At 41.3% G+C, this 14921-nt stretch overlaps 1 protein-coding gene across 2 annotated transcripts in view; it reads left to right on the top strand.

Annotated features, from left to right (window-relative positions):
- cabp4 (calcium binding protein 4) overlaps positions 1-14921 on the top strand; it is a 45380-nt gene that overhangs the window by 28862 nt on the left and 1597 nt on the right. For both annotated transcript variants that reach the window (XM_085409861.1, XM_085409862.1), the window contains 4 exons: positions 1016-1046; positions 3840-3983; positions 10867-10976; positions 13333-13480. In XM_085409861.1, the coding sequence (XP_085265987.1) occupies positions 1016-1046; positions 3840-3983; positions 10867-10976; positions 13333-13480 (433 nt within the window). The remainder of the gene's footprint in view (positions 1-1015; positions 1047-3839; positions 3984-10866; positions 10977-13332; positions 13481-14921) is intronic.

Genomic DNA, 14921 nt, shown 5'->3' with positions numbered 1-14921 from the left:
CACTGTGCTGCAACCATCTCGCTAAGGACACATCATCTCAGTGCATCTACAGGATGATTAATGACATTTCAGTGTGATCTTTTAATATCTAAGCTCTTTTTTATGCAAATTCAAATCAGCACATGTTTGCAAATGTGCTAATTAGAACACTCTCTCAAGGGCATGTGATATGTGACTATTAAGTTGTTGTTGTTTTTTCAAGGGCTTACATATTGTAGTGTGTGATGGATCCTTGCAAAACTGCCAAACCACAAAGCCCATCCTTTTAAGTCTGCATTTCTTGCCTACGGATATGTATTCCAAGTGATTTCCAAGTTATAATGTCTTTTCATTAAAACTGCCTGTTTGTAGCCAAACATATAACATCATATTACTATTTTAAGCCATCAGCACACCTAAATTTCACTGTCATCTATTATTCTTAATGACTAGGTGGAGATTTTGTTCCTAGCTTCTAGCTTTGCCTCACTCTGAAAATATGGAAATGTTAGAGGGAAAAAAGGGAGAAAAAGAGATCACCCTGAGCAATTGTCAAAACAAGGCAGAGAATACTGAATGTTTCACACGCGGCTATATGCAAATTATATATCTTGTGTCAAGTGTGTGTGTGTGCACATGTGTATTTTTGCTTAACCGTACCTGTGTTTCTTTGTGACAGTGCAAAGTTTCTGCAGCTCACTGTTATGTTATGGCTGTGCATGGGTGTATATTCACACAATGCTGGGTCTCCCTCAAGACGCCGTGTTTGTGTATGCACGCGCGCGTACACTAGCGTGTCATTTTGCAAATTAGCAAGACATGTCGCTGGGTTAAATCCCATTAGAGTTTACTGTTGGCATGCAGCAACAGTGCTGACATGATATGCATGTTATTCTAATTTAGTAGTCAAAAACAGATGATCACTGGGATGATTCTCAGGAGAATTCACAGTTTTAAAGCCAGCCTGATTTCACATCCCCCATTCTGATACTGTTGTAATCATTTCTACTGTTGTTTTCTTTCCTCTGCTGTGCAGGAGAGGCAGCTGATGCCACTGGAGATAGATGGTAAGATGTTGTTGAAGGTGTAATTGCAACGCAAGCACATGATGAAGTAAAAGATAAATTACTAGTCAATACACACACCACTCAATATTTAACTCTAGGCAAGATGGCAATACTTCTACGAGAGGCACCACCTTACTATACAAAATTCCGTGAATCTTCAAAGCGTTCACATCCCACGGTGTCAAATATTCCCTTTCTAACTGTAGATAATTTATCGGAATTTCAGGAGTGGGACTACATCTCTACCCATGCCCCTTCCGGTTCTCTATCTATATGTGACACCCAAAAATCCCCCAAATATTTTTCTATTAAGGATTTAGACTTAACCTATCCCACTATTATTCAACGCGTGCATATCTAAACGTCAAAAATTTCTGGCACAAGGATGCCAGTGTCACTGTTTTCTATCTCTTTTCCCAACCATGGCTCAAGTGGTTGGGAAGTGTATCTGTAACCGGAAGGTCGCTGGTTCGATCCCCGGGCTCTCTGTCCTGGTCGTTGTGTCCTTGGGCAAGACACTTCACCTACCGCCTACTGGTGTTGGCCAGAGGGGCCGATGGCGCGATATGGCAGCCTCGCTTCTGTCAGTCTGCCCCAGGGCAGCTGTGGCTACAACTGTAGCTTGCCTCCACCAGTGTGTGAATGTGAGAGTGAATGAATAGTGGCATTGTAAAGTGCCTTGAAAAGCGCTATATAAATCCAATCCATTATTATTTTTTGCAAAGTGCAGAAGCAAAATTTTGGCCCCCGGGATGTCAGGTTCTTTCTTCTCTATCCCGCCTTCCCAAAATGCAGCAGGAAGCTTTTCCCCCACTGGGATGCCAGTTTTCTTCTCAAATACTGGTCATTTGCAAGCGCAGCAGTAAACATTCCTTACACCAGGATGTCAGTTTCTCGGTTACTGTTTCCTTCTTTGCAGACCTTTCTGGGACCAGGTGCTGTTTTCTCTGCCATCTGTCCATCATTCGCAAAATGCAGAAACAATGAACATTACTGGCACCGGGTTGCCAGTTTCTTGCTCCACTATCTCTCCTTTCCAAAAAACAGTGCAAATAGTGCTGAGATAGCATTCTTTTTACAGCACCGGGATGCCATTTCTACTTCTACATTGTTTCCTCCTTTGCAAAATGGAGCTGCAAACCTCTTGGCACTGGGATGTCAGTTTGTTTCTACACTACCCCTTTTCTGCAAAGTTCAACACCTAACCTTCATAGCATGAGGGTGCCAGGGCAGCTTCCATTAACACGTGACCAGGTTTTACACCTCAAGCCCCTTCTTTACAACCAAATGATGTTCATTCCTCCCTGGACACAGCAATTTTTCCTCCCAATCTACTGGTTCCAAGCATTCCTACCAGTTGTATTTTTGCAACAGCGTTTGACCTTTGTAATGCACAGTCATTTTTGCTTCCGGGGGATGCCTTCTTTGGGGATCTGCCCAGCGTGGGAAGCACCACCAGTCCCCTCTGAGGCCTTCCCCAAACCGCAGCCTCAATTTACATTCAAGCCATCTGCCATTAAATACTAGACATGCTGTCAAACCTAAAATGAGAATGTTATCCCAGCTAGTAAAAAGATACAGTGTCCATGTTATGGTGCTGGGGCTGCTTCAGCTTCAGGCACCGAGTCGACCTCTAAAAAATGCACATTTTCGAGATTGAACTGGTGTTGAAGTGTATCACAATTTTGTCAGGTTTAGCAAAAGATTGTGGTTTGGGTTTAAATATTATTTTTCACAAGATTCATGCTGAAAAATGATGGTTTCTCTGTGCTATAAATCTGATGTCATGTGCTTCCTTTTTAAACATGTGACAACCTGGGAGTGAGAGATGTGTTTCAATATTGCTTAAATTCTGTGTCACCACGCTGACACCAAAGGGGAAGACTATTATTTAACATGTATTCCAAGTTTGGGCTACACCTCAGAATACATTTATTTATTTATGTTCTAGAATTTTTTACTTCAGATGTGCTGCCCTTTGTTCAGTGATCCTGGTGGAAACAGGCAACAAATGATCAGTTCTTTGTACCAAAGTCATACACATTTAACCTACATTAACTCATTCACTGCAATTGACGTCTATAGCCGTCAATTGCAGTGAATGAGTCAATGGGTTTAACTCATTCACTGCCAATGGCTGGCAGTGAATGAGTTAAGAGCTAGTTTCCCAGACAGTGATCTAGTCAGCAGGCTCTACATTAAACAGTGCGAAACTAGACCTACCTGCATGTTGGAAAAATTAAGCCAGTGTAAAAGTGCCTTAAACCTGCATTCTATCTGAAGGCCAGCAGATGCCGATAGCAAGTGGCAAAAAATCCTATAGAAGCCTACAGGAAAATGACTCTCTGTCCTGACCTCTGTAAACACTTTACAGAATAGTTTCAGTCAATAGACTCAGTCACTCATTCTGGGTCGTACTGTCTATTTTGGCTGGAGGATTCTGTGCTATGAAAGCACACACTCCACAGACTCTCTTTCCTTGATGGAAGATCTGTCTGTGGGATTGAGGAGATCCTCAAAATATCTTTTTCACCATTAGTTCATCAGTGTTACATTCCCACCATATTGCCAGAATCTCCTTGAAAGTGCAATAACTTTTGTACAAAATGCAACATTTGTCTCCAGAATCATAGACACGTACCTTTAAACACACACCTATCACACACTAAAGCTCAGACTTCTGCTTGTATCTGCACACTGTGTGTGTGGGTGTGTGCATGCACGCTTGACTCTTGGGAAAACCCAACTTTACGGTTTGCTGCAGTCGATGGAATTTGTTTATGTGTCTGTCAGAGCTTCAGGAGGCCTTTAAGGAATTTGACTATGATGCAGATGGCTTCATCCATTACAAAGACATCGCAGACTGCATGAGGACCATGGGCTACATGCCTACAGAGATGGAGCTCATTGAGATCATCCAGCAAATCAAGATGAAATGTAAGTATTTATCTGGCAGTGTGCATCTATAAGGACCCATTTCTCCCTAAGAGGCTAAAGCACGCGTGTATAATTGATGGATCTTTCAGTAGAGTGCAGGTGTGAATGTGTGAGTCGTGTGTCTGCACAAACCCACGTGCTTGTGTTCTTTCCTGTGAGTCCTTGAGGACCTCATGTTTGCCTTTGGAGTTGGGGACATTCAAGACGTTTTAGCAAGCTGATTAATGGTCCTCATGCTGCAGGTGCTGGGGGTGTACGAGTGTTAGTCTACATGTAGAAGTGTGTGTTTACACTTAATCTTTCTCCCGCTGCCCTTAATGTTGTTTGCCTCTGCTTTCTTTTCTGAACGATCGAGAAGCAGATATGTGTGTGGTAAGTGTTGAAAGTTTAAGGTGAATCATCTTTGCAGCTAGAATTTTGCCATAGCCTGGAGTGAAGCGAACTGTATCACCTACCCGATGTCAAAACAACTTTGTTCAGAAAATCTAAAGGGTTCTATTAAGACTATACGCAAAATTCAGTGGACGGCCAGGATTTTTCACATAGATCATGCTACTATCTGCAATTATTAGGATTATCATAATATTTACTATTGTATGCTTTGAAGCCCAATATCAGCACACCTGCACATCATGAGAACTCTTATTTTCATGTTTGTGTATGGCATTATTTGAGCAGATTATATTTCTCCATAAATAAGAAGCATCATAATTATTCTCCTATGAATAGAACATCATATTTATATGCAATAACACAACATAATATGTATAACAATTCAATTAAATGCATTCACTTTGATGATGTGTGTTTTTCTTGAATTTTAATTGGCTCCCACTGAATGCATGTGAAAGGCAAGAAAAAAGATGCAGTGAGGAAGGAAACGTTAATCCTCTAAACCATGATCTGAGGTAACATTCATTTCTGATGACAGCAATATAGCTCCACCAGCTGAGTTAGTTTTTAGAGCTGTGGGGTGACTCCTGGTAGAGTATGCTTCATGTTTTATGCACTGTACAATAATGCCAAGCAGCAAACTGATAAAATGCACAAGAACCACTTACTCTGAACAATAACAACCCACATGAAAGTATCCGTCTTATCTTACCTTCACCTTTGCCTGCACAAGTGACCAAACAAACAGTTCAATCTTTACTAGGAAAAGTGAAGTGCTAATGTCAGATCAGCTACAGATCATTAAAGGACACACATTTACCAGCAAATGTCATTTCGGTCCATTAAAATACCACCATGCTCCTTGCTCTTTCTTTCTTTTTCCCCTGTTGATGTTCACAACCGAAGCTCAGCCTTCCAGCAGCCAAAACAATGAGAAAACAATGCATTACATATTTCCACAGAGACACAGTTTTCTTGCTCTTATTGTAAAAAAAAAACCCCATATTATGTAAGTGTTTTTGTTGCAAAATTGGATGACTCAATGTCATTACGGCAGAAAACTTTGATATTTCCTTTCATTATTTGTATGTAGCTGCTTTTCAAAATAGTCTTGCCTCTGGAATTATTTTAAAATACTAGTGTGACTCAGTGCAGAGCAACCAGAAAAATATGAATGAATGAAAGAATGAATGAATGAAAAGATGCACCATATGGACAAAAGTATTAGGCCACACCTCCTAATCTTTGAATTCAGGTGTTTCCAGTCCACGTAGTCTGTCTTTACAAACATTTGTGAAAGAATGGGTTTCTTTTACTGAGCAGTAAAGTAACCGGATGTCATCTCTGTAAGCAGGCATTTAGTGAATTTCCTAAATACCCCACAATCAACTGGAAGTGGAAGCTATTTCAAGACCATGTGGCAGTAGCAGACCATGTAAAGTTACACAGCCAGGTCCTTGGATAGTGTGTAAAAGTCAGCAACGCTCCTCTGTCATTAAGATCAGCACAAAGACTGTGTACCATGAGCTTCATGACATGGTTTCCATGGCCTAGCAGCTCCTGTAGATGTAATATGTGGGTGGGCCATTACTTTTGTCCTAATAGATAATAAGAATAATACTGAACTGTGAGTCAGTAGCAACTTCACCACACCTGCTCCAATAAAGCTGGTTTTTTTTTTTTCAGCTGTGATCTTTGGGGACCAGAGTGCAGCTGGCTTCCTCTCCTATACCAGATAGTAAATTAGGTTCAGCCGGTGTCCCCAGTGTAAATAATATCCTGATTAGATTCTTAGAATGACACCAACAAGGATATTGTTGTGGCAACGTTAACCTCGCTCTCATGAATATCTCCATCTAATGTGCACCCCTGCAAAAAGTGAACTAAAACTCATGCAGCAAATACAGCTAAACATGTAAAGGGGAAAAAATGCCTCGCGCTTTAATCACTACTGTCACAAGGTGTAAAACTGCAGCCATGAAACGGGTGACTCACACGTGAAGCTTTGCACATCCGTATATAACAAGAACCAGAAAATAGATAAAGTGATGCCTCACACAGTGTAGAGAAACATTTTCCATCTGCAGCTAAAAGGAAAACCTTAAGAGAAATATTGAGCACACCAGGCCTTTAGAGGTTGCAGCTGTGTGTTATATTTCATGCCGTGTCTCATACTCTGTGTTGAGTGTGGCTTTGGTGTGATCACTAAGGTGCTGTCAGCTTTTAGATATTCTAAGCTCGTCCTCTGTAGTGTAATCCCTCTAGATTGATTATGAAATTCATCCACTTTTTTTTTTCGAGAACAACTATTACGCTATCAATTAAAAATAATCATAATCTCCTAAGGCTTTTGGTGGAGTTTCCTCAACCCTGTGATCTCACACTGACCCACTTAAGGCTCAGAAATTCTTCAAGGCTGTGTCAGGAATCCCCCAGACAGCTGCTTCACAAGGGTAAAGCCAGTCAGCCAAAAAATATACTTTACCTTGAGGCAAGCATGAAAATCCTTTACCAACCCGAAAATCAGAGAATTAATTGCTAAAAGTAGGTTTTATGTAAAAATCCAGCCCCTGCTATTGTGGTAGGCAGCGGTTTTATCCATTAGCCTCATGATTCAGCATCATTTAGAGCGTTTTCCATCCGGTCAGTTTGTTGTGATTCTCTCTCTCAGCAGACTCAGAGTACTGATTAAATTTTTGAACCACAAAATGACCATGTGGCTTTATTGAAAGAGCCTTTTCCGTCCAACAAGATCCAGATAATGAAAGAAGGCAAAGCCTACTGGTCCACACTATCAAATAAGCCTGTCTCTTGTCGAACTAATAACACGAGCTATCCCACTGTATCAGTCTGTTTTGATATTTACCATGGAGAGCAATCAAACTGGCTGAGGAAGTCAACAGAGTGAGCACACGAGGCTGAACACACAGCAGCATCCATGCACTGAGGATGTTTGTAAAAATTTTCATAACTTAATAATAATAATTGATACTTTATTGATCCCCATGGGGAAATTACTTGTTTTTCTCTGCATTTGACCCATTCACTCAGTGAAGCAGTGGGCAGCCCACTAAGCAGGCGCCCGGGGAGCAGTGTGTAGGGACGGTACCTTGCTCAGGGGTACCTCAGGGTAGCCGTTAAGTGGATTCGAACCGCCGACCTTCCGATCATGGGGCGACCACTTTACCTACTGAGCTATCCCTGCCCCTAAATTACGTTAGGCCAGCTATACACTTATGTAAATATTGTGGTCTCTGGGAAAAATACATTGGACAGCTACAGCTTTGTATCCAGGTCTCTTAAAACAGTTTTGGATTGGTTGATAGCGTGGGTCTCATTTCTCTAAGCTCAACCAGTCTTGCTTCTTTTATCTAAGAAATACTGAAAAAGGTCAAATAAATACTATTGGCTAATAACTTGGAACTCTTGGTAAATTCTATTAGAAAATTTCCTCCTGTCTCTTTTATTGTAATTCAGTCTTTACCTGCATTGCCAAGTCCTTCTTTGTCTGTCTTCAACTGGTCCAAAATGCAGGAGCAAAGCCCCAAACAAAAACTAGCCAGCACTGATCCCTTTCAGTTCAGTATTTTCAACCCAGAATCCTCGCATACAAGGTCTTGATTAATCAGGCCCCATCTTATCTTAAAGATCTCGTTATATCATATCACCCTAGTGAGCGCTTTGCTTGTGGTTCCTTGGATATTTAAAAGTAGAATGGGAGGCAGACCCCTCAGGCCCGTTTTCTGTGGAACCAGCTCCCAGTTTGGATATGGGAGACAGAAATGCTTCCTATGTTTAAGATTCGATTTAAAACTTTACTTTTTAATAAAGCATATAGTTAGGGGTGGATCAGGTGACCCTGAACCCTTGTTCTTGTGCCCTGTCTTCCTCCCCTCTTGGCTCTGTTGGAGGTTTCTTTCTGTTAAAAGGGAGTTTTTCCTTCCTACTGTTGCCAAAGCGCTTACTCATAGCGGGTTGTTGGTTATTGTTTGTCTCCAATATTGTCGGGTCTTTACTTAACAGTGCAACAGCTTGAGAAGACTGTTGTTGTGATGTGGCGCTTTATGAATAAAACTAAATTGAATTGTGTTCATTTTTAATTTTTATGACATGATTTTCCATATGAAGGGCTCCATGCGCAGGCTCTTGTGTACAAAGCAGACCTGTCCCTGATCGTCTGATCATCTGACTCAGTTCAACGTTCTTATTTTAAATCCAGAGGCGTCCACGCCTTTGAGGTTGCACCACCTAAACTGTAACACATGCTCCCTCAACCTGTCAGGTCAGTTAAATGTTTAATAAAATAAATCTTTTTTCTTTTTCAGACATTTGTGGGAAAACGTTTTTTATAGAACTTATAGCTCTTTTATAGGTTATTTCTCCTCCCATTATTTCTGGCTATAGTTCTTATCTAATGGAAGTGTGGTTGTACAAATGAAGGGAACACTGAGACAATATATACATGCACAGAGGATATTGAGATAACAGGCAACAGATGTGGAGATGGCTGAAAATTAACCACAGACTAATGAGAAACGGGGAGCAAAACTGAACATAACGCACACGAGACACAGGCTACCAAAACAAAACAGGACGTAACAGAACATGGGCTGGACTCTGACACAGACACGTAAACAAATACAGAGCGAACAGCATCAGGGACAGGAGACAGGACTGGCACTGAGACCTGGACAAAGACACGCGAGCTTTTTGCAGACAGAAGACAAAAACCCAGACCTCAGACAGATGGCAAAACTGAGACGAGACTGGAACAGACTGAACAAAAAAGGGAACAAACCAGGAAGCGTGACTAGATAGAGCAGGGGTGTCGAACTCCAGGCCTCGAGGGCCGGTGTCCTGCAGGTTTTAGATAACATCCTGGGTCAACACACCTGAATCAAATGATAAGTTCATTGACAGGCCTCTGGAGAACTTCATCACATGTTGAGGGCGTAATTTAGCCTTTAAATCAGCTGTGTTGGATCAAGGACACATCTAAAACCTGCAGGACACCGGCCCTCGAGGCCTGGAGTTCGACACCTGTGAGATAGACTATATAGTGCCAAATCACAACAACTGCCAACTTAAGGTAAGGGCACTACAATAATGCAGAGAAAAAAAAAAACCAAATTAGATGAACCCCTATGAGCAGGAACTTGGTGATAGTCAGAAGACAGGACACTGAAGCATGCTACTGCTGGTATAGAAGATTAAAATGAGTTTGGCTGAAATGTATGTCTGTAATTGGCTTACAGTGCTAAAGCCAAGTTTCCAGTCTCTCTCCGTGTGGATTTTTTTTATTTTTTGAAACTGCCATACATGGAGAAGTATCCTGTAGGAGCTTTAGCTTTGTTTGAACAAGTTATTTCCCTTTCACTCAACATCAGACTCCAGTCCATAGACCAGCCATAAGTGAAAATTACAGCAAATGTCCACTTTTCACTAGAAACTGGGGGTGAACCTAGCACCAGGTGGTCATCTAATCAGAGCAGGTGATGAGGACTAATGCTGGTTTTAAATGGGACATGCTTTCCAAATGTGCACCATCTTTGGCAGGCTGGTCAGTCAGGTCAGCCTAAAACAGAGCTAAATGAAGACTGATTTTAAGTTAAAGCCACCGAGTCTCTAGCAGCGGGCCTTAAAGCCAAACACATTGCCCAAAAAAATCGACTAAGTATGATATCTAGAAAAAAGTCACCAAAATTCTCACAGGATGTTGATCAATAAATATTTCATGTGCCCGTAACACCTACACTGTTAAAAAAATGAAATGTGCCAAATGGGAGAGGGTCTGGAGAAGCCGGGGAGAACATTATAGTCCCGGTAAAGTTGTTCAGCATGACCAGTTTGGTGGTGGGTCAGTGATGGTCTGGTGACACATATGCATCGAGGGACGCACAGACCTCTACAGGCACCAGCACCCTGACTACCATTAGGTATCAGAATGACATCCTTAGACCAATTTTAGACTGGTGGAGTGGGTCCCATCGTTCCTCCTCCGACAATGCCTGACTTTGTGGCGAGAGTATGCAGGCAGTTCCTGGAGCATGAACGAGTTGATACCATTAACTGGTACCCATATTTGGCTAACCTAAATCCATTTGAATACCCCTGGGACTGCTTCAGTCTGTTTTAGTCCATCCAGCAATGAAATTTGGTCAAAATGGACTAGCTTGCCACGTCATGTTTCTACTTTGATTCTTGGGCTGTCTGGATGTGGGTTGATCATTTTCATTTCCAGCAAACGATGTGGCATCCTTTCATTCCTAACACATCACCCAGTCTGTGTCAGTATAGATATCCAGCATGATTTTCTTCCCCTTTGATCTGATGTATTTTCAAAATGTTCCTTCCTCGTTCCCAGCTTTTTTGAACAGTGTATGTGCACCATAGCCTCACAAGGAAAGCGCACAAAGTAACTCTTGACAGTCTTTCTGTGCATATCTCCGAATGTGTGTGTACACGTGAATGTGTGTGTGTCTTTCTACAGGGGGTGGTCATGTAGACTTTGATGATTTCTGTGAGCTAATGGGGCCGAGGATGGTGGCTGAGACAGCTCATATGGTCGGGCTGAAAGAGCTCCGCTGTGCCTTCAAACAGGTAAAAAGGTCTCCAGCCAGAAAGTGTAAAAAAATATTCCTTTAAGCAAATAAATTAGACCCAGTACTGACAGTTTTTTGAAGTGTGCGACCTTTCTTTAAAGATTGCCAAGAACTGTGTGACTCTTACCTGTAATAGAGGCTGAGGGAAGAGGGCTTTCTATGTAAGAATACAGAAGAAAAGGGAGAAAGAAAAGTATTTCTATCGATGAGATTTTCAGGCAGTCTGGTTTGCACTGTCCAGAGACCCACAGCTTATACTCTAAATACACTTCTTCATGCCACCTGTAATTGTTCTCAGCGGAGTTGCCTTGAAATGCTGCGGTGCCTCGTTGACATGGGAAATATTTATTGAGTCGTTTCCTTTGACACGAACACAGAAGCAGGTACAACAGCAGCTCAGGGCCCTCGTGTGACGTCGGTTGTGGCCGAGCAAAACAAACGCGATGATGTTGATGATGTTATTTGTAAGCACAGCTTTGCACACCTGGATTCATCCCATTACCACATTACAGAATGATAGGTTTTTAATGGGTACCACAAAACAGACAGCACTGATAATGTGCTCTTAATGATTTCAACTGAGAACACATCAGAGTGTACATCAGGCCACTGAGATTCATTTATCTGTGTTGTAAATTTAGCCTCCTGGTTTGTTTTTTTTCTCACTCTTTTTTCTCTGTTATGAAAAGCAAGAGAGAAATTGGATATGAGCTACATTCAAATGCCAAATAACATATAGTTTGCAGCCAAGCCCATAACATTTTGGACAACGATATAATTCTTGTAGTTTTGCCTCCCAAATCTCTTGAATTTACCAAAAGTATTGTATTAATTCTTTATGAGTTAAAGACATTTTTAGTGATAGTTCCCCCATTTTCAGAGGCTTAAAATTTATCGGTCATTTCATGTCATGACAAATTAAGCAGATTAAAGATCTGGAGTTGATTCCAAATGATTCAGTTATGCTGAAAAATACAAATGTTCTGCAGCACTATATACATATGGACAGTATTAACAGAAATAAATGTAAAATGTACAAATATACAATCTGGTGTAAAAAACTAAATATGTAAATAAATAGTGTTACAACAGTTCGGGTTATTGCACAGTGGTGGTTTTTAGAGGGAAAAGGGAAAATGAAGGGGTGGGACTATGTTATCGGTGCACGTATGAGTTAAGGTTGGTTATGGCCTTTGGGAAGAAACTGTTCTTGAGTCTGCGGAAACTGTTGTTGAGAAACTGTGAGAGAGATGAATGAATGTACTGGGCAGTTCAGTTACAACAAAGACCACAGAAAACAATCAAAGTGGATTATCACAGAATTATTTCAATTATTACAAAAAGCATTCATGACATTCAACCAAGTCAAAAACCCTCTGGAGAAGGTGGATGTGAATGTAAATACACAAAGGTAAAACCCACTGACTCAAGAAAAGAAGGCAAGACTGACATTAAATAACCATCGCTTCAATTTATTTTTGTGCTGTGGGACTTTTATGCATCAAACTGTCATTAAAATCCACAAAACTGCACTGTTAGGGTTAAAAACTGGTTTAAAGTTTGAAGTCTGCACTTTGGACACAGGAGACTCAGGGAGGCTGCAAAGTCATCTTAAACTGGTGATTTGGATGGGCCGGTGGGTCTGTTGTCTCCAGAGGGATGATTTCTAAACGGTTATTGTTATGATTTTGTTAAACTCCTGTGGTTAAACCTCAGACAGATTTTGATGTTTGAATTCAAATCCACTGTCGGTGTATGCAGGGAAAACTGCAAAAATACATATCGTTATCCACTCGTGGGCCCTGGTGTATGTTATGAATGACTCCTCTGTTTCGCCTTTGACTCATTACCATTGCTGCCAGAAACCAGAAATTCCAGCTCTGGTGTTTGAATCAATTTGTGGAGAATAGGACATTAGCTCTCACCTTTTCTGAATACAGAGCTTCAAAACTCAGGCTGAACAAATGAGAAATCATTTCAGCTCATTCTAACTTAGAGTCTCGTCAAAAGCCTTTCTCAACTACTAACTTTTCATGAGTCAGCGCTGAACCATCTGCACATTCAAGCTGTTTTCAAACTCCCAGGGAGCTCACGCAGCCAATCTGCATCCACATACTCGATGCAAAACTCAGTTTCGACTTTTATTGTTTCTCTTCTGCTTATTATTCCTTGTATTGTTGTTCTGTATCCAGTGCTTGATTTCATCATTATCTAACAAATTTGTAATTTAATTTTTTCTTTTTGTTCTTTGCGTGGCTTTCAGTTCTCGTCACCTATGGTCTAATTATTCGTCTTTCTTCGCTCACTGCATGTTTGTGCTCCGACCCTCTTGCTCTTAACCCTACCCGCTGCAGTTTGACTGTGATGGCGATGGAAAGATCACACTTGATGAGTTGAGGGAGGGCATGAAAACCCTCCTCGGGGAGAAGCTGAAGAAAGGCGAGCTGGAGGAGATCCTCAGTGACATTGACCTCAACAAAGATGGCAACATTGACTTTGATGGTGAGCGGTTGGGGACTTGTGTGGGAGAGGACAGACTTCAGGCAAAAATATGAAAGGGAATCATTATTTTAAAAGAGATAAAGTGAGTGCAGGGGATGGGTGCGCAGTATCATTATTAGCCAGGGGTACTTGTATGACTTCCGTAGTCAGTGGATTTTCAGGCAGGCTAATCACTTTGTCAACTTATATCAGCTGATACTCCTCTACGTATCTTGCTGGAAAATCTTATGCATTTACATTATTTACATTACCTTATTCTGCTCATAATTGCTGCTTCTGCTGCAACCTCCTTTGCAACCCACCTTCATGTCAGTTTTTAAGCTGTGCCAAATTCGGCTTCCCATCAGGGTCTCATCTACACAGTTTTCACAATAAAGTAACATCTACTCCTTAAGGCTCCCAAAAACCTGCTCGAATTGGTGCATCAGCATGTAAAACATCCTTTCCCCGTTGCCACTAGGTTGGCTATTTCTAAACATTTCCTCCATAGTGTAGTCATTTACATGTTTGCTTGGCGAATGAAAGGTCAGCTGTTTAATTCCAGTTGGAGACACAAATCCCCCTTTGCGGTTGTGTCAGGAAGGGCTTCTGTATGAAACTCTGCCAAACATGTCAAGCAGCCAAATTATTTAAGCCATATTCAACAACGTGCGTGTTAATTACAGCAAATTAGAGTGCCATGGCAAAGTTGATTGAAATTCACCATGGCAGCACAGAGTCACTGTTTAAGAAAAACTGGAAAGCTTTGCAATTTAGCGTGGCCAAGGACTCAAAAATATGAGGTTAATCCAATTAAATCCCTGGAAGGAGTTTGTTGAAGTATAGCGTGTATAACTGTAATGTAATTCTGGGATCGGGTCATAGCGTATAGCTACAAGTTACTGAATACCCCAAGAACATTTTGTAAAGGGATGTTACACATGTGTCCCAGATTTTATCCATGAAGTTCAAACTATGTGACTATGTGAGAGGAAGAACTTCATTTAAATTTTATAGATGGTGCCATGAAGCCATTTTTGCACCACCCAAGACTTATGAAATATGTAAAGTTTTCACCAGACCTGATGTAATGATGTAATTGATATATGGAGGGAATGCTGTCAAACCTGTGGTAAGGAAGGACATGGTGAACCTAGTTGGAATGGGTCAAATTTGAAAGGGACAGAAGAAGAAAAAAATTGTGCGAAATGGGGTACAAAAGGTTGAGACAGGACAGGAGGGCTGGTTAAGTCAAGGTGAGCTGGCTGGAGCGATCCAATGTAATCAGAGCTGCATTAAGCCGATCAATACACATGCCTGGACACCTGTCACATGCCACATGCAAAGAGTAGACACTGCTGGGCAGCTCAAGGACTCAGCAGAAATCACATTATGCTGCACTCAGATAAACAATTAACTAACACACACATATAAACACGTCCACGTGTGAGCACGTGCAGCA

Source organism: Rhamphochromis longiceps, linkage group LG6 (genome assembly GCF_057381845.1).
Source record: "Rhamphochromis longiceps isolate RC_006_pf linkage group LG6, R_longiceps_female_GT1.1, whole genome shotgun sequence".
In the NCBI taxonomy this organism is placed as follows: Eukaryota; Metazoa; Chordata; class Actinopteri; order Cichliformes; family Cichlidae; genus Rhamphochromis; species Rhamphochromis longiceps.
This window is presented reverse-complemented; position numbering and strand designations above follow the sequence as displayed.